The 24,641-nt window shown below is 42.5% G+C and overlaps 2 protein-coding genes across 2 annotated transcripts in view; one reads left to right on the forward strand and one right to left on the reverse strand.

The window, feature by feature from the left end:
* The window catches only part of LCP1 (lymphocyte cytosolic protein 1), a 48,978-nt gene extending 33,799 nt beyond the window's left edge, over nucleotides 1-15,179 (reverse strand). Inside the window, exon 1 of the mRNA XM_057374727.1 lies at nucleotides 15,098-15,179. The gene's annotated coding sequence lies outside the window, so the exon portion shown is untranslated. The remainder of the gene's footprint in view (nucleotides 1-15,097) is intronic.
* Nucleotides 15,125-24,641, forward strand: part of RFXAP (regulatory factor X associated protein) — a 33,579-nt gene continuing 24,062 nt past the window's right edge. The window contains exon 1 of the mRNA XM_057374747.1: nucleotides 15,125-15,290. Within this exon, the coding sequence (XP_057230730.1) occupies nucleotides 15,125-15,290 (166 nt within the window). The remainder of the gene's footprint in view (nucleotides 15,291-24,641) is intronic.

Consider the following 24,641-nt stretch of genomic DNA (forward strand, 5'->3'; position numbering starts at 1 on the left):
GTCTATGTTAGCAAWGTACCCTGGAATGCCACCTGTGATCTCTGCAGGAGAGAGAATTCTACAGGCTAGGGGCTTTGCACAGTGCATGTGAAACTCAGACCTTTTACAATGTGTTCTTCCTGCATTATATATGCCAGGAAAAGCCTTGAGAACACAAAACAATGCTGGGTGATCCCATTGAATTTATCACAACACAAATCCTGGGGTCTGCTGTGGGTGGAATCGTGGTATCATGAAACATCTCTTGGTGCAACAAGAGCATCTCACTCTTTGTCTAAATCTGTTCAAGCAGGAAGGAGAGGAGCAGACCTACCCCTGCCAGAGCTGTCCCTCCCTCCCTGAGAAACCTGGTTTGTGACCCCATTCAACCCCCTCAGGGCTGGAGAGCAGGAGAGGCAGGCAGGGTGGAGGTGATGGCCCCACTCACACAGGTGAGACACAGCACACACGGCAGCCTCGGGGGCCCAGCAGCAGCAGGACATTTGCACGTGGCCAGGGAGGGACACCCAGGATGGCACATTGCCAAGGCTGGAGATAGAGGGATGCAGGAAGAAGTTCTGTCATAGTGAAAAGCAGGATTTTTGTATGGTAATTCCCAGAAACAGCAGCACTCCAAACCTCACCCTTCTGCTGGATTTGGGCRCAGGAACAACCAGAGGATAATGCCTGTTAAAGCCAGGCTGGGAGACTGGTTTATGATTTCATGTGCTTGTTCAGTTTTCAGTTTCGAAACCCTAAACATGTCTTAGAATCTTCTAAGGAAATCTTAATTTCTGTTTCAACCAGTCTTATTCATGAATCAAGATAAGCCACAAAGCTCAAATGAGCCATGAGTAGACTGTTTACAYGAAGCAAAGCAAAAGACCACTTCTAACTAGGGGATACAACCTGCAACCAGCCCAGAAAGATTTACATTCCCCAAAACCCTCGACAGAACAACGCCCGGTGGCAGGGAACGGGACAGCGCAACAATTGATTGCTGATCTTGGAGCAATTTGTTCCCTCAGCAGAAGTAGCCAAATATCCCTGTGAAACAAAAAGCACACAGCTCTGAGGCCACAGATGAGCTCTGAGCTGTCAGACTCGTTACCAAAATCCCCAAGTCATTTGTTCCAGAGAGATTTCCTGCACTGAAGTGACTGAGCGGGTCTGAAAGTTTCCTTTACGGCTCAATCTCAGGCCCTCGCAGAGAGCCCAGCYTTACTTAAAAGTCAAAAGGCACAAGATTAATTTCCTGCAAGCAGTCTGAACTTTGAAGRAAAGGCATTTAAGCAAGTGAAAAATGAAATAGCAGAGAAAAAAYACCCTGTAAAATAAAAGCAATGATAAATAAATAACAGGAAAGTGTACACCCCGCTTCAAATTTAATAGGCTACACCCAGCCATGAATTATTGATCAAAACCATCCATTTGCTGCAGTGAGGAGTACTAGTGAAATATTAATAACAGTGCATGAGCTAATCTYAGGTCTGACTTGGTGAGAGAGTGACAAGAAGAGGTTGGAGAAGCCTGGCCACTGTTCCCCCCAGGTCTGGGTGCAGTGGGAGAAGGGCACACCTCCAAGGCTCTCCCAGCAAARAGTGCAAGTCCCACATTTCCAGCAGAGACTGGCAGTGACTCCCCCAGCTGATAAAACTCTTTCCAGATGGATATGGGTCTAGAATTGTCATTTTGGGAAGTGGTTGCAACAATGCTGGCTATCCTGTTTAGGGAGTCCTGTGAAAGAAAACCAGAATCTTGGTTAGACCCTGACTCAGCCCAATGTGTTTTCCAGTTTTCCTGATTTTCTTTCAGAAAATAGTTTGTCTTTGTGATGGGATGAAAAACATGAAAATGTGACTTTGGTGGGTCAGCTAGACAGAGGGTTATAGGAGTAGAAGGCGTGGAGAAACAGACAGAAAAGAAAATTTATTTTTAATTATACTTCTTCTGCCAGTTATTTTTGCAAAAATGTGAGGAATCAAAACAATGATTTTTGAGAATCTGGATCTGGCAGAAGCTGACTCATGGTTAACCAATCTCCTCATGTACTTTCATCCTCGATCTCATTCAATTTTCAGTGAGTGAACCATAGTTGGCTTTGACACAGTAGCAGAAGGGGCTTCCCCTGCCCAGGACGTRGGTGCAGAGCTCTGCAGTGTCCCCGGGGTGGCTGTCACTGCCAAGACAAAGCTGCTCTGCTGCAAGATCAGCCACTGCCAGCCCACTGCCAGAATTTCAAGTACCTGTCCTCTGCTGCAAACCATGGTAGGAAAAAAACCCTATGATTATAAATTACAYTGCTCTCCTGAACAACAGGCAGCTTTTTGCCAAGAAAAGAATAATTCAATTTCCTTTGGATCCAGACAAAAATTTGCACACAAATACCTGCAGGACTGTAATGTGCACATGGGCTCATTTGCATCAGTGTCTTCTTGAGCACTCTATCATTAAGTTCTAAATTCATGGGTTTTTAAATGTTAGAAATCTTATATCCTAGGCTGTCTGCTCTTCTTTTAGCTTTTCTTCTACTTCTCAGATTTTTAAAAAGGTATATTCTTGTATCTTTTCCTTTTTCTTTGGCATGTTTCCCTTAATTATCCTTTTTTTTCCTTTGCACATTTTCTCTCTTTTTCCCCTTTTCCATCTTTTCTATCACCTCTTGTCATTTCCTCTCTCCTACCCCAGCAGTTTCTGCTTGCTTGCTCTCAAGCATTGAAAACAACATTCCTCTTAATATTTGTAAGAGTGTTCAGATCAGAATCTCCACCTCYTTTTTGCAGCCTCCTGAGGCCAAAGTTTTGCTCTGAAACTGCTGCTCAGAAGTCCYTACAAGCAGTTATTAGTTCCCTGTCAAGAGGGGAAATTTTGCAAGAAGGAACTTGCTGGATTTCTACAGCACATCTGAAAAATAGTATTTCTCCCTACACCACAGAACTGAAGGGTTTTGTTTCCAGCCCTGCCACGGCTGTGTTTGCAGAGCCAGTCCTGCTTCTGCACCTCTCACCCTCCTGCAGGTGAAGGGTGAAAGCAGCACTRGGYTGTCTGTGCCCTGTGCCTTTCACTYAGAAGGAACATGTCCTRCATCGACTRAAGCTGCAGGAAGACAAAAGAAGATTGTGTGGATTTTCTCTGGTGGAGGCACCATGTGGAAATGAAACACAGGAGGGAWCTCTTTGTGACTGTATGAAAGGAGGTGGAGCCAGGCTGGGGTCAATCTCTTCTCCCAAGTGACAAGTGACAGGACAAGAGTAAGTGGCCTCAGGTTGTGCTGGGAGAGGTTAATATTGATTGTTAAGAAAAGTTTCTACCATCAAAGAGTGGAAGGGGTTGACTCATCCCTGAAGGTATTTAAGAGATGKGTAGATGTGGCACTCAGGGACATGGTTTAGTGGTGAACTTGACAGTGCTGGGTTCACTGTTAGACTTAATATTACCTTAAGAGTCTTTTCCAATCCAAATGATTCCATGATGCTATTATTCTGTTATTCTATTATTCTATTATTCTGTGATCCGAGGTCAAGTTTTTTACAAAGGTCCTGAATCCAACACACTTTTACCTCTCCTTCAAAAAAAAATCTCTATTTCTGGAAAGGGAATGGGAACAAATCTAGTCCCAGTAACGTTTTTACATAGTGATTAACTAAACTTCTGAGTCAGAGTCATATAAATAAAAATATAAGAGCAAAAAGCTTTGGAGGGAGGAAATCTTGCCCCCTCTAGCAATCACAAACACTGATTACAGCTGGCACCACAAAGGCCCAGTTATGATTCCTTCATATTTTCAGTATCAGTGTTGCTTATCTCAAGTAGGCAAAAATAAGCTTTTCCTTGATTTTTTTGTTTGTTTTTTTTGTTGGNAAATTCAGCATGCTGGTCAAACACCTCCCTCTCCAACTGGTTGGCACGGATATTTCTTGGAAGATCTTCTGAGGCAAGGCCAGAAGAGATGTGAATACACCCTGCAAGGCAACTGAGGGGCATTCACCCAAAGTATGTTCCTATTCTCAAAGTTTCTCTCCACAGAGCACTAGCCTGGCTTTGACAGTGAGGGTGGCCAAGACACACCTGAGCAAAAGTGTGAGGCAGCCTGAACAAGTTTTAGCAAACAAGATATTTAACACCTGAGTAAAAATATAGCCATGAAGACCCTTGATACTGACATAGTAGCTAAGTTAGAAAACCTACAGAAGACACATATTTTAAAAGAGAAAAACAGACTTTAATTTTGGTCACTGCCAAAAGTGGAAGATTTATGAGGAGCACAGAGAGATGGAAGATCCACCACTCGAAATCAAGTGCCATGGGGAGGTGTGAGACTTGTCAGAAGTGTCAGGTTGCATGGGTKTGATCACAGCAATGCTGCTTGGGTTGCTCCCTGTGGGAATCACCCAGGAGCTGCCCGCCCCACAGGGAACAGGCAGAGCACATCCTCACACAAGCAGAGGAGTTCCTTGTTTCACATCCTCACACAGCTGCTCTGTGCTGCTGTGGTCAATAAACACTGGAAGCTGATGAGGCAGAGACATCAGGTGTGTTTTCACATGTCAGAAGACTCAAAAGAGCCCCTAAGTGGCTGTTCTTGAAAAGGAGAACAAGACAGCAGCTGAAGTGTTATCCGAAAGACAAACTTGAAACAAATATGAATTGCTCTTTTGACAAAGTGCTCAAGAGGCACAGGGGAAACAGAAATGTTAAACAATCCAGTAGCAAACAAAAATTCCGCAACTGTGTTGATATTATGGGGAGAGGGGGGTGGTGGTGTCAGGAATTTAGAAATCAAGGCCTTCCTGGAGGAAAGCCCTGTGCTATCCAAGTGGGACACATAGTGGTCCTTTGCCCTCTTCACTGTCACAAATCACGGAAAAAAACCAAATTATTCCAGAGAACTGCTCGAAAATCCCCTGCATAARCAGCACAAGGAGCAAGTGTTTGGCCCTATTCCTCTCTGCATCACACTAAATAAATTCACAGACCCCATCATCTTTGCAGGTCACCCTCAAACCAACAGTGAGATCCATTTTCCCAGGCACTCACTGACCTGTAGGGAGCAGTGCACACAACCCATCCCCTAAACCAAAATCCCAAAGGGGGCACATATGGCTTTGCTGCCCAGTTTCCATCYCTCAGTGTACAGCTGAATCACTGAGTGAGCAGCATGGCTTTGGAGATGACCTCAGGCAGATCTGTTTAGCCCCTTCCTGGRTTTTCATCAGTGTCTCATGCAATGAATGGCAAACCCCATCAATTCAGAGCTCAGCTGTTCCCAAACAGCAGGGTCACARACCCTTGGACACACCGACAAGGAAGGAAATCTCTGCAGATGATACCACTGGCCAACTTACGCCATAACCTGTAACTGGACAGCTGGCCTCTATGGACAACTGAGGCATGAGCAGCAGCCCCACCGGCCRTGCCACTGGCCAGGCAGCTGCAGCTGTGCCAAGGACAGGACATGGGACAGCCCCAGTGCCATTGGGTTGGCCRTGTTCCCGCTGAGGCCCCTGACAAGCATTTCCACAGGCAATGTGTACAGACTGGCAAAGGAGTCCATCCCAAAACCCGGACCAGGAACAAGCAGCCACATTGCTGCTCAAGGATGAAAATGGTTCAGCTACTGTGAAGTGCTGGCGATTTGCCCTGGCACCTCAACCCTAAAGGAATGTGTCATACAGCTGAGACTTTTTTTCCAGAATGCTCCTGGGTGCTCAGCTTTCTTTCCTTCACATCTTTGCATCTTCTTTTTTCTTAGGGCCGATTTCTGCAAAAACTTCTGGAGCCTGCAGGCACTGTGGTTCCAGGAACTGAAGAAAGATAGTGGAGAAGAAAGGTAAATTTTCCAAAGTCATGCACCCTGCCAGATGACAGAGAGAGGGAGGTGAGAGAAACCAAACATAAAAGACAGACAGAAGAATGGTTTGCTCAACCACCATCACCCAGAGAGCTGCAAAATGTGGGGGAAAAGAAGGAGTATCCTTAGTTTTTATTTCAATACCCTTTGCTAGCCAGGACTAAAGGTCAGGCACACAGGAGAGGTGAAATGAGATAAAAGATGAGCACAAATCATCAAATAGCTTAAGGGAAAGAGGGTTCAGTGTCAAGAGTGTCAGGAGCAGTCTGCCTGCTAGTTAAACTTGCTTTTGCTTGTTTAATGCTCTTTCAGGCATTTCTGTGTCTTTGGGCACCTGGTGAGTTATGAGCTTCACGTGAGTAGCAATGAGTTTCTGACAGGACAGTAACTCTAAATCATTTTCTAAGTGTTACTCTGGAAAGTATTTAACGTTTAGGTTTAACTAAATGGGTTCTTCAGCTCTTCACAGCATTACATACTACATACTACTACTGAGTAGCTGTGCAATGAAATATCCATTTTAGCTGTCAGAAGCACTGGACAGAAGCACTGCACTATAGCAGAGCCAGGCAAAGTTCTCACACTGAAGAAAATCCCACCAATTTGCCTGGTTCGCCTCTCTCCTATGCACGTGAGCTGCTCCTGCAGCTGCAACAGGACRAGGAGGAAAAACTGGGGTCTTGCTCTGATGGCTTGCAACAATCCCCCACAAACCCATCTCTTCCTAACTCCTTTCTCAGGGAAGCAAGCCCCACCAAGCTCCTGTGCATCACACTGRCACTGCCATGCATCCCCAACTGCACAGAGCACATTGCAAACCCCATTTAAACAAGCGTGTTTCCAGCTGCCTTTGAAAGGACTAGGTTTAGGTTTTGTTTACATTTCCACAGCAGTCTCAGCTTTATGTTGCAACCTGTTTCCCCCATTGCTGAAGAGCTGTTGCCTGCAATTGTAAAATGCGTGCACTCCCATGTTCCAGCGGGATTTCAGCACTGGGAGCTTTCTCTGCTCAAAGCCCAGAGATACCCTTGCCAAGTCAATGTCTGCCACAGCACTGTGAGGACAGCAGGCATGTGAGCCACAATGCTACAGCCACTCTGTGCCCAAAGAAATGTTCCRTCAGTGAGTGCAAGAGATGTGGACTCATAAAGGAGAAACAAATTACAAWACCTTTACTGAGATCCCATGCACCAGCTGCTCTGTAGCCTTGCATCAAAACTTCACAGCCTCCCTTCCCAGCACACAGGGACCAAAATTCTCAAATCCCAGGTTCTACCAAAGCATGTGTTTTCAGCAAGCATCCCTACCTGCCCTTGAAGGATAAGTCAGCATTTAAGCAAAGGCTGTGTSCCTCTGGTTTGCATCAACAGAAGCATCAACAGAGGCTGTGCTCTCTCTGTTCTGCWCTGAGACCCAACAGAAGTGCTGCTTCAGCTCTGGAGCTGGAACCCCARTGTTAGGACATGAACCTGCAGGAACAAATCCAGAGGAGGGCCATGAAGAAGACCAGAGGGCTGGAGTATACCTCTCCTATGAAGACAGGCAGAAAGAATTGTTCAGCCTGGAGAAGGCTCCAGGGTCTCTTTCTAGCAGCCTTCCAGCACTYAAAGGAGCCTACAAGACAGCTGGAGAGGGAATTTTCACAAGGGCATGCTTTAAGATGAAAGGGGAAGGGTTTAGATTAAATATGATGAAGAAATTCTTTACTGTGAGGGTGGTGAAACACTGGCAAAGGTTTTCCAGAGAAGGTGTGGGTGCCCCATCCCTGGCATTGTTCAAGGTCTGATTGGATGGGGCTCTGAGAAGCCTGGTGTAGTGGAAGTGTCCGGGCCCATGGCAGGGACACTTCCACTTCAAATGCCCCTTTAACTCAAACTATTCCACAATTCTGTCCGAAATTCCTGGGATGATGCCACTGTATAGATTCTTTGCAGCTGGGCCAACACTAGAGAGCCCTCAAACCCCACTACAAGAGGAGAAGAAGGATAAGAGGATAAGTACATGGCAGATACATGGTGGTCAGATCCTAAGGGAATATCTCTCTTGCAGCTACTAGGATTTCTGGTTACCATTGGTTGCAAAAATCCATTTAAATACGTGTGTAGACAATGAAGGCAGAGTAGTAGAGAAATTCTGAGATTCTGAAAGTACTTGAGTCTGCTTAAAGAAGTTAGCTCTACTAAGCTGCTGCTGACTTACCTATTCTAGTTCTCCCACTAAAAAAAAAAAAAAAAAAAAAAAAAAAAAAAAAAAAAAAAAAAAAAAACCAACATATTTCTAACATATTTGTCCAAAAGAGACCTCTCACTGTTTGAAATAATAGTAATAATACTGTAACTATTGGCTGGTTGTTCCTCTTCTGACCTTCTGCTTGTCAGTCTAGGCCTCGTAATTCAGAAAGTGGATGTTGACAAAGCCTGGCCACTGGGATTCAGACAASAACTGCAGACACAGGCAAACGCTTGGGCACTCCCAGCTTGGCAGCAAGGGCAGCCAGCAGGGGTTATCTGAAAACCAGTGTAAAATGACACTCTTCATCTAAGGGCTGCTTTTGAATTTGCATGAAAAATTGTTTTCTCATTCATGTGTGTAGCATTCACACAAAATTACTGAGGCTCATTGGCGTTTATCACAGCACTAAAACTGCACTGCCTTTTAAACTGAATGAATGCTCAAAATGAAAAGAAGGGAGCGGAAGGATGTTACTTGTTTAAAAAATTGTGATCAATGTTTACAGATATTTAGATCCTTCTGATACTAGAAACCAGACACAAGAGGTGCCTCTATCCTTTTACTTAGAGGACATCGAAGGTGGGTCTAAAGSATCTCTGGTAAGGACATTTTCTCTTGCTCATTGGCTATAAATTTCTTCCTCATTTTCTGAAAGTATCTCTCCTTTGCTATCTTTCTTTCTATCCTTTGCTATCTTTTTATGACCTAGCAATCTTTCTGAGGCAAACAATGTAAGAACTGTGTTTGCAATATAAGGATAGAGAAACTCATTACTGCCTCAACGTGTAAAACATTTAAAACTGTCAAGAAGCAAAATGTGCAAACCAGTATTTTCTCTTGCAAGACTTTTTAAATTATTTGTCTCTGTGCATTCTGACACCTCCAACACTAGTACCCAAAACCCAGGCTTCCTACTGACATGCATATTCAAGGACAGTTTCTTTTTAAAGAAAGGCTTTTTAAAGGTTGATGATGTCTCTGAGACACTCTCACACAAGCAAGGGAGACCTTCAGCAGCCAACAACCTCACCCCATCAGGAAGGGAGCAGCATGGTGGATCTTCCTGCCCCACTTCCCCCTGGTATCATCTCTCCATGGATTCCATGTTATCACTGCACCACTTCACCAGCAGCAGATGCCCCCCAGGATTATCAATAGGCAGCACCCCAGGTATCCTCCACCAGGTACAGGGGAGCCTGTTCCCACTCTCAGAGGTGGCTTCTTTAAAGGGACAGCCCCACCAGCCACCTTGGCAAGGCATTTGGCATTGGGTACCTGCTGAGGGGCATTCTTGGTCTTTTTGATAAGAGGATCCAGGAGTTATCCTGCCCAGCTTTCCAACAGAGTAGTCAGTGAGGATCCCTCCTGATGAGCTGAGTCCAAGAAAAGAGCTGTTAGGGGAAACTAAGGGGGTTTTTCAGAATGYGTAAACTACTTCATTTTAATTCATAGGGGAAAAAACCGAACTGATGTTTCTGCTCATTGCRTGTCCCTGCTCACCCTTCCTGTGTTAATCACAGTTGTGACTAACTTTGCTCATCAGAACCAAGCTGATGTAGTCACTAACACGCAAATGACCTCACTGTGCCTGCAAAATGTAATCCAAGATATTTTTAGTTATGTTGTGCTCTTTTGCTGTTTTCTCTAACCCCAGCTGAACTCTGAGATTTTAGAATCCATGGGTGTCTGAAACTGGGTAATCTGAAACCAAAGTTTTACTTTAAAAATTCTGACCTGGATACACAGGTGAAGAATYAGAAGAGTGAAGTCATAACACCCAGCTGTACAAAAGGACAGCAAATGTGTGGGGAGGGGAATAAAAGAAAAGAAAAACCATCCCTTTACAGAATGTCTGGCAAACAAGACCTGTATAGAAAACAACAGGGGAAAAATCCTAAAAGAGTTTGCTGATGCTTAGTACAGATGCTTTTGAATTATGACTGAAATTWTTTTTTTTTATTGTAAATGCAAAGAAGAATTTGTCTGTAAGATACATTGAAACTTCCTCTTTGGAGTTCTTCCCATAAGCAAAAGAAAAATTACATTGACCACTTCCTAATGTGAATCATTCAGGACCTCTCATGTATAAAAATCAGAGAATTTCTCATGTTTATTCACATAACCATGAAACAAAGAAGTTGCTTCTCAAGATACTATTTTAAGGTATGTTTTCAGTGATTCAACTTGAAACTTCTGTTTAAGAGCAGACATTGGGTTTTGTTTCCTTGTTACCCAAAACGATGACCATATAAAACTATTACAACAAAAAAGGGCAGTAACTGCCTGTTTTCCAGATTTTTTTCCCACTCAATTCCTCTTTTACCCAGCACACTGGTTCCCTTTTACCAGCACACACAAGAAAATGAAACTTTTTGGGGGTTTTTTATCTGCTCTATCAGGGATAGGCAATTCAATCCCAACATGGCAACAAGCATTTGTGAAAAGTTAACAAAACTGCTTTCATTTCAAGGTTAGGCAACATAACAGCCCGGTGACAGGAACTATAATGAGGAGAATAAATCCACTATTATAAGAAATATGGCTATTTCTGTCAAGAGGAACAAACACATTTTGCAAAGTACTCAGGTCTCTGAAACAAATATTTTTACCACTGCATTTACAGTGTTTTATCTTTGGGAAAATCAATTCCAGAACGATGCTGACCTCCTTTTCCAAAAGCTTTTGGACTTGCCAATTAAAATGTGATGTAAATGTTAAATGTGCTGCCACACTGCTCCCCTCAAACTCTTTGACACCAGAGTTTTAACCACACTTTTCCATCTTGTGGTATGCAGTTTAAATAGGCTGAGAAGAAARGACTGTGTATATGTTGGTGGGATGGGAACTTTGGAGTTCATCTACCCAAACCTCATACTCAGTGGGTTACATTAAAATTCAATGCTACGAGGAAGGAAACTTTTCTGATGTAAATGCATGCTTACTTAGCTCATTCCTATGAGTGCTTCCAGCAAAAACAGTCCACTTTCTGCAGGAAAAGGSCTTGCAAGAGCAAAATGAGATGTGTTGACCTTCTTCTGAGGCTTTCTTTAAAGAAAAAAAACCTTGCAAACAACTTCAGTGGCTTCCTGAGACAGCAGCAGTCAAGGGCATACAGTCACAACCTAATAAAGAACTATAGGGGCTAAAATGTCACAACAGGAAAGGAAGAGTAAATATTGAAGGTTCAATAATGAAAACCAACTAAGACACATCAATTTTAAACTGGGAAATATGTTAAATATAGATGCAGAGTAAAACCCTAGGGAAAAAAAACTGTATAAGGATGTTCACAATAAAAACAGATTAAATATGACTAAAACAGATTAAATTCAAATTAAAGCTCATTTTAAATACTGATTCAATGGACTGCTTTCTTCCCATAAGAAATAAATGGACTAGAGGTCTTCCTGTAAGTGAGAGGGAAATGAATGCACTGTAAATACTCAGGGTGACCAGGTTACAAGGTAAGGGAGAAAGGAAAAGAGGAAGCCTACGAGCTGCAGATGTTTACATGGGGAATATTCCCCATCCCACTCAAAAGCCTGCATGCAGTGGGAAAAGCCTCAGGGCTCTTGGCTGGGTCAGGGCTCTGCCTACAGGCAACACAGGGAGAGCCTGAAAAAAGCAAAAACTGAGAGAAAAGAAGCATGTTTTCTTTGCAGTCTCCATGATCAGTTTAGAAATCCATCCCTCATGTCCAAYTTGTAATGCTGTTACCTACTTGTGAGTGCTCCAGTTAAGTGCTCCCTACRATGCCAATGCTAAAGGTCAGCAGGGGGACTATGAGCATGAGCCTTGCTTCTGGGTGAAACACATTCCATTTTGGAAACCCACACTGTTACAACTGGTACTTATTTCATCCATYCCTCAAAACTGAAATGAGGATTCTCTAATAACAAGGATTATAGTTTCAGATGAATGACTGTATTTTCCTGAGAAAAACCTGCAGGTTATCTGTAAAATAAATAAATAAATCAGAAATATGTATTAAATTATTAATTAATCAGAATTATATACTCTATTAAAAGAAATAAATACATCAAATTAGCAGTAGCACAGGTTACACATGTGCCTGTGGAGGAGAAATAGATATTTTGCTCTCTTTGATGTCAAAGCATGYGCTCCCAACAAAACCCTATGTCTGTGTGTCCTGTCAGAACACGTCTCCTTTCTCTAATTTTGAATGGATGATCAGAGGCCAAGCATTTTCCAAGGACTTATTTTTCACCAAGGGCTACCTGAAGTGTGCATTGCACATGGGAAAATTCAGGAATTGCAGTTCTGTCATAGAGATGGTGGTGAAATGTGAGGGAGAAAGCATCAATGGCCAGGAAGCACTGCATGATGTAGTGGTAAAGGAAGCCTCATCCCAGTTTTCTCTCACTGTCTAACTCAGGAATAACGAGAACAGCACACACGATTGCTGGACAGCCACTGCTGGACAGTGCTGATCCTCTCATCTACAGTTAGTGGATCCTAACAATTGTTAGAGGAATACAGGCAGCCACTTTGGAAACAGGTGATGGCAGCAGCATCATCCCACYAGTCAGCCAAGACACATCTCCAGAGGAGATCAACCACAGAGACTGCTGGGACCAGGGCACAGGCCCTCCTGTGTGTCTTGTCACACCAGACACCTGCTCAGATGGCAGTGCCATCATCCAGCTGCTGTCATGGCCCCTGCCATCACTGTGGGAAGGGTCTGGAAGAGAAAGCGGAAAAGGGCTCCTTTCCCATCAGGGAAAGCTCACACAAGCCTTTGAATAAGATGGTAGTTTAAGTGCAGCTCTTGTAATTATCTTTTATGCTGAAACAAAAGAAGACAGGCTTTGATCTTGCAAACACAAAGGACACCTTATTCCTCTCATCTGAAATGAAAAAAAAACCCAGTCCCACTGAAGCCTGGAAACATTTCGCCAGAAATGCTCCCTATAATAGCAGCATTTCATCCTCCTTGTAAAATATAGGATGTGTTTATTTAAAATATAAAATACAGTGAAACTTCCTCAAGAAAGGAAGCCTAAGTCACACTCTTGTATTTGATTCCACATTAATCTCCAAGGGAAGTCTGTAACCCAGTATTTAACAGTCAATGGCAGGAGCACATACGAAGTGTTTCAGTAGGAAGATTCTGGTACCCTTTGGGTATCCTCCTGGCTGTCACCTTCAATGCATGCACCTACCTGAGAGCGGGCACTCAGGAGTGTGCCTGGAGCACTCAGGAGGATGCCTGAGGCACTCAGGAGCATGTCTGGGCTCCCAGGTTTGGATGCTCACTTTTGCTGTACCCTAACTCCAAACCCAAAGGCAAACATTAACACCCCATTCCATCTACCAGAGACAGGGGTGCCAGRATGGACAATAAGGTGTCCCACCAGCCCCAAGCACCACACAGGGGAGGGCAGCTCCACAGTGCAGACACCACCATTGCTACTCCTGCCCAAAAGAGCTCACAGCCCAACGGGGAAGAGCTCGTGGTTCCACTTGACACACCAATGTTGTTTGTKGTGACGTTTTGCTTTCGATCTCACACTGCTAAGCACAAAAGCCAATGATGAAATAAATCACTCGGGCACTGTATTGATTCTTCAATGACGATTACATAAAGAAAMATGTAAATGCTTTGGYGYGTTAAATAATCCCTCTCTGRTATCCATTATGCATGTTTCAGCCAWACYTTTAATTTAATTTACACGGCTTCTTTTGAGGAGAGACATCCGAATTTTTCCCTCAGCCTATTCCACTCACTTTACTCAGTGGTGTACAAGCAAAGGAAGAAGAGAAGCTGAGGGAATAGAGGGAAATTGATTGCTGCCAGCCTGGTAGGGAAACGCTAACCTTGCAGGTAGGAGACAAACAGCAGAGTCATCTGCATCATGCAAACCAGGTTCTTCATTTCCATGCTGAGGCACAGGAAATGCCCTTCAGAAATTTTCAAAACTATTACAGCTAAAAAGAAGTTGTCTTTAGTGGGCAAAAATGAATTTAAAAAAAAAAAGTACTGAGATAAATGTGTCAGCTAAGTTTTTGACAGAGAAAACTATTCTGGGTGGCCAGTGTTCACATAACACAGAGGCAGACTACTCATCAGTCCCTAAAAGCAACCTCAAGAGAAYATTGTCAGTAACCAGAGATGCTGAAACTGCCTCCAAGTCAGTATCCCACCCCACCCTGTCCTATCCCATATTTGTAAGTCACTCTCAAAAGACTTTGTACCTAGATAAAATTTCAATCACACGGGATCAAATGGGGCTTGCTCGAATCAGGACTGCGGTGCCGGGCCTATTTCTCAAAGTAAYTATATTGCCGAGATTAATTTGAAAAGGTTTGGCTTAGCTCGACCCACTTTGCACGAAGAAGCAGCTTTACACCTGCCACCGCATGCAGCAGAGTCAGCGGCACTGCTGTGCTGGGGCAGAGTGTGACACCGACAGCAGAGCCCCGCTTCCACCCCTGGGATGCTGCCGCTGCCCGGGCACGGCCCCGCACCGCGCCCGCCGCCTCCGCGCCCCGTGCGACCCCCGGCCGGGCCCCGCCGGCACTCCCGCGCCGCTCCCCGCAGCCGGCAGGGCATCCCGGGATTCCCGCACCGTTCCTGCACCAGCAGGGTCATCCCGGGATTCCCGCACCGCTCCCCGCAGCCGGCAGGGCATCCCGGGATTCCCGCACCGCTCCCGCATCAGCAGGGTCATCCCGGGATTCCCGCACCGCTCCCGCACCAGCAGGGCATCCCGGGATTCGCGCACCACTCCCGTCGATCCCGCAACCAGCAGGGTCATCCCGGGATTCCCGCACCGCTCCCGTCGGTCCCGCAGCCGGCAGTCACCGCCCCTTCCCCGAGCGAGCGGTAGCTGCTCCCGGGGGAGTCCGCTTAATAGTAACTTTCATTTTAATCATTTTTCTCGTGAGCACCGAGGGGGAAATAATAATAGTAACAATAATAGCAATAATAACGATAATAGTAATAATAATAATAATGCCAAGGACCACCATCACCACCTCCTCCATCCACAGCCACTATTAGAGGATAGTTACCAGCGAGGAGCGGCGCAGCAACAGGCGATGCCGGGCCGGGGGCGGGCGCGCTCCCGCAGCCGCAGCCCCTCCGCCCGCTCCCACCGGCACCGCCGCCCCTGCCCCGCCCCTGCCCCGCCCCGCCCCTGCGGACACGCCCCGGACACGCCCCGGACACGCCCCTTCACCGGGACTCGTCCCCACGGCCAGCCTGGCGTGTGACACTGGGCAGTCGCTGCGTTGCCCGGTAAAACACATTTTTAAAGGGTACGTTTATAATATCGAGTTCTGCTCTGAGCTGAACAGAACAGGTGCTTTTGTCTCATCAGTATTAGCCCGGTTTTGACACTGTGCCGCAGAAAGTTCCTGGTACTTGTCCATGGTTAGAGTAGAATACAAGCGTATGCAGGTTTCTCTTGATCCACGGATGTTTACTGGGAATTGTTTCCCCCCTTCTTCAGACCCTGACTTTGCTCCTCTCCCATAGTAAGGAGCAACCCAGCAGTGTTCATCACAGAAATATCCTTCCTTTTCTCCCACATCCTTCACCACACTAAATTTCCTCACTACCAGATTTTTGTTCTCCCTTCTGCAGCASTGATGAGTCTTGCTGGCTCAGCTGCCTTCAGCTAAATTGCATCTATGGTAGTGACTGCAGCCTTGCTTTTGTGGCCCCAAGGTCGAGGGTTTATCACCCGTATGGGCCCCTTCCAACTCAGAATAATTTCTGTGATTCTCTTCTGAGTTCATTACAATTTTACCTAAAATCTCACCAAATATAATGGTCAGTTTTATCTCATAAGAAAATCATGTTCCTTCTCCCTTTGACATGCTTTTATCATTTCTGTCTCTAATAGCTTGAGCATCTCAGCTTTTCTTCCCTGCAGAAGCACTAGGGTTTCTTCTCTGCATTGCATTTGCTCCACTGCCTCCATGGAGTCTCCTGCTTTTCTTCTCTCAACCCCACTCACCTCTGCAAMATCAGGTTTCCTCTTGTCCTTTCACCTCCTTCTCTGTCTCTGAGCCAGCTGAATATGCCATGTACACTTACTTCAGGAATTCTTCCACTCCACTTCCATGCTAGACCCTCATTTCTTTCCAGTCTGTGCTTCCTCCTGAAATTTTTCAGGCAGTGCTCCTCAGGACATTGATAAATTCTTAACCATAYCTGCAACCATTTCTCACCATCTTTGATCTGTCAGCCAATTTCAACACAGGTTACTGACAAATGAGAGGAAACAAGCACACCTATCATTAGATGTGTGCCCTAATCGGGTCTGCACTCTGTGTCTTGTTTTTTATCAGTRTTGGAAGGAGGCCCAGATATTCCCAGAAGGTTGTGGGTCTCCATCCTTGCCTACGGCTCTGAGTAATGTGCTCAGAGCTTACAGTCCACCCTGCTGTGAGGGGGATCTTGGATTAGAGACCTCCTGAAGCACCTTCCAAGCTGAATTGCTCCCTGTGCAATATCCATGTAGCRGGGATCAGAACCATTATCCTGAAGTGGCAAAGACTGGAATGCTAAACTGGAGTGGGTTTAGTATGAAATAATTATAGAGTGTTTTGTTCCTGTTCCTCAAATTCAACTTCTTTTGCTTTTAAAGAGGTCTTGCATTGGGGGACAGAGGAGAGTTATTGTTGTTATTGGGTTGTTTGGTGTTTGTTGGTTTGAGGKTTTTTTTAAATATTATATATTTTTTCTCCCGTGCTCCCAGTCTGTTGCAAGAGTACTGTCCCCAGCCTCTGGTTAACATCAGGAACCATTTTTRTGTTGTGGTACCTCATCTTGTTGCAAGGTTTGTCCATTTATTCAAACTCAGCATGTCTATAATTAAACTCCAGGCTTCCTTTAAAAACTTCCCATTTCTTCCTTTCTCCAGCTCCTTGTTTAAGAGCCATTCAAGCCCAATAGCTAAGTGTCAAGTCTGCACTCATTACTGCTTATTTGCTTCAGGACTATCTTTTTTCTTTTCATCACAGTATTTTTTTTTCTTTCCATCACCGTTTTATATAATGCTGCACTAGATTTAAATTAATCTTGTCCACGTGCAAAATTGCACCAAAGTCTCAAGTTCATCTACTTTCAAATCAAATTACTGGAGGAAAACAATTGCCTAGAGGTGTCCTTGCTTACAGGTGTATGTGACAGTTTTCTTAATCTCTGTAAATCTTTCTGTAAGGCTTTAGCTTCCTGATGGCACTTTCAGTTTCTCTTCAAAGTCACTTTCATCAGTGCCTTCCCTCCTGTGTTTTCCTTCTGATTTCCAGTTCTTTAGGACTGAGTCTTTATACTGCACGATGTCTAAGATGTTTACAGCCCTACAGGAAAAAAAATAGGCAACAAAATCTGCAATTTAGGATAGAGATAATCTTTTAAATTACAGTGACTCAAAGATTTGCTAAAATTGGCTACTAATAAGAGGATTTTTGAAACCAAATTGGAGATTCTTTGATTGAAATCAGTGTCATTGTATGCATTCATAAACTAATAGGAAACTAGAAAGAAGCATAAAATTACTGCTTGCAGATTCCGCCTTTTCTCAGGGTTTATAGTCACTCTTATTAAATCTGTTTATTCAGCAGAAAACTGTTTCTGGGAGCTTTTGCAATGGCTGACATGGGACCTTTCTCTATTTTACTGTTCCACCTTTGGATCAAAGATTAAAAATTCTAATTAAAAACTCCTCACTTTTTGTGACAGACATTTTATAATCATGGAATTATAAATCATAGAACTATAGAATATCCTGAGTTGGAAGGGACACACAAGGATCATCACAGTCTAACTCATGGTGCTGCACAGGACCACCTCAAATGCTGAAAAACATTCTTTATTGCAAGCATTTAATATTAATAGAATAGGTTTGGGGTTTCTTTTAAATTAATGTCACTGATTTATTTCCTGAAACACCAATAATAACTAAAAAAACTGTTGAATCAGCCACTAAGAGAACAAATACCCTTTTTGGCCACTTGTCATGTGTTATGACTCTTTTACCACCTGCTTTATCTAAGCAGACATTCATAGCTCAGCACCTTAAACTAGAGATGATTATTTCTTTTGTTTTGCATTGTGAGATTTTTATTATTTTTTAAATATCTTCATTCATCTGTCACAAACAAGGGCTGAGGAGGAAATGGTTGAGCTGCTAAACTTCTCCATAGACCTTGGCTGTCTAAACTGTCTACACCAAGGGAGGATGTGGACAAAGGTAAACTGCACACAGACAGTTTCTGTGGTGCACAGTAACAGATTCCATGTGTTCTCTAAAATTAACACAAAAGGAGATCGATTGGCAGCTCAGCTACCAGTGCAAAGCAGTGTGAGTGAGCTGCAGTGTGACCCACATGTCCTGCATCTCTTTGGGAGGCTCTTCATGTAAATCGGGGAAGAGTCTTCCTGGCAGGTCCTGGAAGCTGAAGCTTCCACCTATCAGATTCGAGTGAATAACAGTGGCATTTCCCCTAGCTCATCAGAAAATATGAGAGCAACATGAAAAACTGCTGGTGTAAGAAAAATAAAATTAGATCACATGGAGTCAGACCATGGGGGCAGTAAGATACAACTTGGGTTCAGATAAAATGGAAAAATGACATTTTGGGGAATGGTCATGCTCTTCTCAGAATATAAAATCCTGTGAAAAGAAATATCTTGGCTTATATTATTTTACTGATGTCAGGGATTTCTAATTAAAAGAAAGGACTTGCCATGCAGGATGCTTCAGAAATAACCAGGCATTTTGTGTACTTATATATGTGAATGAAAAGCTCTTTCCAGTTTATATAAAGTAGCTATTGATTAAATATTTAAGGACTAACCTTTAAAAATAAATGTGAAAAACAATAACATGATCGATAATTATAACAGTTTTAAYCTAAGTAATATATAAATAAGATGGAAACTAGGTATCACTCCTGAAAACAGATCWGTAGAGAAGAGCCCTGGCATCTATACAGGTTCAATGACTTCTGTCAACACCATCAGGCCCCAGGATCTGCTGTAAAAGAATAGAATGCAGACATTTTACCCTTTTTTTTTTCATAAATCAGCACAGTAGAATAAAGTTGTAGCATGAAAAAACAATGCTGTCCCTATGAACTAAATTAAAGAGACAAAATAAAGTTTGGCTTTTTCTCCATCTAGCTTCTGTAATTCTGTAGGAGCATCTAAATAGCTAAAACTCCTTGATCCTCACATAGCCAATAAAGCAGCCAAGGATAAGGAAAATAAATCAAAATAGTTTTTATGATGCTTGGGAGAAATGGTAAGTAATTTGAATTTTCATTTTGCTGAAACAGTCATACTGTACTTATCTTCATTATGTAATATTACAYTAAAAGGAGTAACAATAACATATTGAAAGTCTTACCTTTCCAACTGTATGAAAAAAAATAAAGAAAATTCGGTTAAAGAAGTAAGGTTGAAAAGTCAGATAATATAAATGTTAGTCCTTTGATATTATTAAGCCCTTCTGGATATTACTTTGAAAGTCTGGTAAAAGTTGTTTAGGTACAATACAGCTCCAGTCTGGCGCTGCCCAAACAGATGTGARTATTACTGGCTCACTACCAGAGCTGTGCTCCAATGATTTGAGCCATTTTAAAAGTTACAGAAAAACCTTTCATCTGGAAACCAAGTTCTGTTGTGCTGGCTCTTGTTCTAGTAGTGATGAATGAATTGATGAATTTATCTTTATAGATTATATGTAAGCTATTTATAGATTGTGTGTTCATATAGCAAACATGGTAGGAATCTAAGAGCTTGCAGTGAAGTTTGCTCAAGGATCATTTCTCCAAATGTAACTATCACACCTGAAAGGTGTGAGAATTTATACCAGTGAGAATTTATACAGCAGCATGCCCATTGCTCAGCAAGCAGCTCCTCAGCAGTGGTATTTCCATCATCCAGGTGGATGGATGGTTTCGTGCTTCTTGAAGTGTAAGGCTGAGACTGAAGAGCAGAAGCCCAGGGCTGGAAAAAAGACAATGCTGTGTGGTGTCACTGTCTTTTCCCTCGCCAGTGATCCCATCTCTCTTTGGGAGCTAAGCTGTAGCACAGAGAATAACTTCTCCCTCAGCAGGTCCAGTTCTAGTCCATAAGAATAACAGTCCTGGATGCTGGTCTTTGCCAGGCGTAGCTGCAAGCATTCCTGTCTACTTAGGCAGGAAAATGCCAARCCAACTACTTTGAATGATGCTGACATAACTTGGGCTGAATTCCAGTTTCACAGTAGATGCAGTGCTTGGCCAGTGCCATGAAAGTTATGGAAGATGCAAGGATGAATCAGAAAGAAAATGGGACACCATGAAGTTACAGAGGAAATGTCAGAAGATAGTGAAACGAAAGAAGAAATAAACAATGAAGAATTTAAGACAAGGGTGCTACAGAAAAAAAAAAAAACACCAACATGTAAATCAATTATCTCCACAGCCACTCTAATATTAAGTATTAAATCACTAATATTTAGTTTTAAACCATTCTAAGCACTTCATTTTCATGCAGTGATAGGGTAAGAAATACAAGATCACTCTTCTGTCAATGAGGTTACAATTCCAAAAGATACTTTAAATGAAAGGTGCTACTGACTCTTAAACACAGAAACATGAGCAATGTATCTTCAAAGAACACACCCTGAAGGTAAAAGCAATTTTCTGCTACAAGAAGCAATACAACACTTCCACCTGAGGCCTTAACATCAGTTTTTCCTCAGACTGTCTTATTCATACTACCTCTTTTGAATGTTTCACAGCTACCAGTGAGAATGTSTGCACTGGATTTGCATTTTTACTGGAAATGTTTTTCATCTTTAGAGCCACATGTTGTAGATTTTTGTTTACAATAAAAAAGAATTTTCATTTGGGTTTTTAATTTCAATTAAATATAGACAATGCTTTCTTACTCTGGCTGTAGTTATCTGTTACTACCCTGGGAAGTCTTCAGCAGTAAAGCATTATTTTCTTGGCGAGACAGATGCCAGGGATCTAAGAAAATTCTGAACTCCAATGTAGTATATAAATTCTCTTTTATTATATTAATCTTCATTATTTACATTCATCTACATATTTATTATAACCTTTACATTTTGTCATATCTATTGTAACCCTTAGATTTATATTTGAGAGTACTATGAAGATTAATAGGTAGCGTAAGTTGTAGATACACTTTATTGTGTATCTATCTGTTGTGAAACTGATTAAGTTCGGGTTTACATGGAGCTAGATGCCAAATTATATATATTAAAGTGTATTTGTAGTTATATAAGACATCAGTTAAATGTTATCTCAGCATCTGTGTAATTTGAGACATTGTATGGAACAATAATAAGAAGAATGCAGAAGCAGTGCTCTCCGTCAGAGTTTGTATAAAACTTACCAGGTTAGAAATGAAAGAAAGAATTTTATAAAGGAGCAACAAACTGCAGAAGMATTTCTCTRYCTGGGCCTGGAGATGTTTTAGATTKCATGTTGGAATGRTTTGSATCCTCTCTAGAGGAGSTGTATAGTCCAGMCCTTGACTAGGCTTCTTGAGTGGATATATCCAGTATGCCTTTGAAAGGTCACAGAGGGAACCCTCACACAGCTGAACAACACAGGAGAGTGTTTATGAAGCTGATTCAATTTTTATGTATCTTTTGGGCCTATTTTTTGTTTCACCRTCCAGACTCGACCCCTTTAATGGATGCATTTCTCTGCCTTAATCTGTCATTCAATAATATGTTCTTCTTTCCTATACAAGTATGTGCTGCTTATTTTCCATGACTGCGCTAAAATGATGTAAAGCTGAAATTTTACAGTTTAGTTATAGGTTTAGATATAAAGCTTTTGCCTGGGCAAAGGCTGTCTTTGGACAACAGAGTTGTAGATGCAGGCTGGAAGGGAATTCTGGCCAAACCCTACTCAGAGCAGCACCCTTTCAGACCTTCAGATGTCCTCCTCAAGAGCACAGGACTCTTGACCTTAGGGAATAATCCAGTATTTTTTTAACTTTTAAAAAATGTGATCCTCACTCTCCCTTCTTTTCTAACTCATTATGTGAATGCAGCCAACTATATAAAGACCATAAAATGTCAGATAAATGACTTAAGGTGCTTCTACCACTCAGGCCTCTCCTTTGAAAACTTTTGCTACCCCTTTTGTGAGCTACAAAGCAAGACTAGGTGACTTCCAGAGATCCCCTTCAGCCTATTATTTTTTGACTCCATGATTGTCTGTAACTTCTAATTTTAATTCCTAATTTATCATTCTATTTTGTTTATTTGTAGGTTGTTTTTATTAGAAGATCTCTGGTATTTGGATGTTGCCTATAATGATATTTGTATTCCTAATGACATCATGAACCTCAGGCGTATGAACTACAGAAAATGAAAACAGATCTGTACATCATAGTGCTCCAGACCACACTTGGATATTAATTGTGCCAATTGAATACACTGGCAAGATTCACTGCAMCCTCTCCCTCTTTATCCTGTCSAATATGCAARCCTCATTTAAACRAAACCAGTRGATGATAATTTCACACCAGAAACARCTGTGGGCAGTGTAGAGCCAGCCACTGTTTGTAAGAGTATTGATGATGGCTGTAAGTCAAATGTCCCCATGCAAAATATGATCATTCCCTCATCTGGAGCATACCTGTCCACGTATTGTACAATAAGGAAAATGTACTTCTAAACCATTTGTAGTTGTTTTTAAGCAGTGTAAAGTGTTGGTGAGATAAAAATTTAAATGGGGACCCACCCAGTAGAAACTATAGAAAAAAAATATTCATACATGACAGTGAATTGCTTTATTGACCTTAATGTTGATGTTATCTCTATATAAATGTCTGATACGTTCAGATGCTCACAATTCTGTTCTTCCAGATAGCCCAGGTGTTTCAATTATCATTAGAAAATTATTGTACGTAAAACCGTGTCTAGAACATAATATGCACTGTGAGAAACACACAGCACTTTTTACATACATACCAGGTTGGTTTATTAATACATGAAGTGGGGATTAGGACAATATACAAATATCAACAAGGTTGAATATGGTGTAAAGAGCCTATAAATGCCTAGTGATGCCTAAAATTACTTTAAAATTAAATATTTGTACACTGATGTGAACCAGCTCTCTGCTTTGCCACCTGGGATTTTGAATCTTCCACTAAAATTCCTCTGAACAAAAACCAGCTTCATATTCTGGAATGATAATATTCMGAATTAGCCTCAGAAGCTCACTCGTGGCTGCCATTTGCTTCTTCAGAAAGAACCTGAAGGAAAAATACCCAGGCATTAAAGACAGAAAATGTTAAAGAAATTATTGGTTGAATAATACAGAAATATGTGCCATTCCCTTGCCTCTCCCAAGGAATACTGTGAGCAAGAAATACACAGAGATGACCCCCAATCAGTGACTGTACAAGTATTAGGAGAGTGGAAGTGGTCCACTCTTTCACATGAAATTGATGTTGATCAGAGGTGGCTGTTAGGCAATATGGGGTATGTCATGGTTTGCWCAAATCCAGATTTCGMGTGTAGCTGAATGAAARTGAAACCATTTTTAGGGGAGATTTMTCAGGCATGAGAACAATTCCTTGTATCTGAGATTCTTAGCATTTTACACTACCATCTCTCCTCCAGACAAACGTGTGCTGCAGCTTCGCATTGTGGCTGCATGTTAAACCAGTCTGTTCAGAAGRAAGATGGACCTGAAGCTCACAGATGAGACAAAATTATGTCAAGGAATTGCACAATCATTTCATTCCCTCTCTCTCCACCTCACTCCCCTGTACAGCACATCTTTCTATTTTTGATGCTCCTGCCTCCTTCCCCACGGGAGCCATGCAGCCTGTGCATTAAGGCCAGAGTAATTACTTCTTTGCAGTGGTKTGGGCCTCTGYTAAAGTGGAGCTGGAGAAGTTCAGGMACCTCCTCCAATGATGAACCACAGCCATTTCAAGGCCAGATAATTTCTTTCATCTGTGTTTTTTGACCGAGGAGGTTTTGACTGAGGCTGTGGGTGTGTGTACATAATTTTAGAAGGATGATGTAAAGTTTTTTTGAGTTTTTTCCACAGTTTCTTCTTTTACAGTCTGTGATTGCTGCAGTAGACCTTGGAAAAGGTCTTTAGCTCCTCTGACATTACAGGAACACACTTAAATTTGGAAGACTTCCCTTTTTTTTTCCATGCTTGCTCATCATCATACTACAGAAACCTCATGTCTCAGACTGAGACTTGACTCCTGTACCTCATGAAAAGTGGTCTGGATTGCAGTAGAGGAACTGTGAATGGGATAGAATAGTTAATAAATACAAGATCTCATGTTGTGTTATTCTGTTGGACAACCTGGGACTCAGCTGGAGCAGAGATGGCATCAGTGCTTCCAGCTCTGCAAGGTCTATTTCATATCAATGAATACATGGCTGAGTCAAAATGAAAGGCGGACTCAGCCCTATGTAAAATCAAGGAAGTTATATGCTGACCCTGTGTTTCCTCCAGTGATACTTGGAGAGGGATCAGATTTTTTCTCTCTTATAGCACTATGTCATTTTACATCATAAGGCTTATCATTGCTTTTTTT

The sequence above is a fragment of the Malurus melanocephalus genome, unplaced genomic scaffold (assembly GCF_030028575.1).
Source record: "Malurus melanocephalus ecotype Western Australia unplaced genomic scaffold, MMel_1.1 scaffold_231, whole genome shotgun sequence".
In the NCBI taxonomy this organism is placed as follows: domain Eukaryota; kingdom Metazoa; phylum Chordata; class Aves; order Passeriformes; family Maluridae; genus Malurus; species Malurus melanocephalus.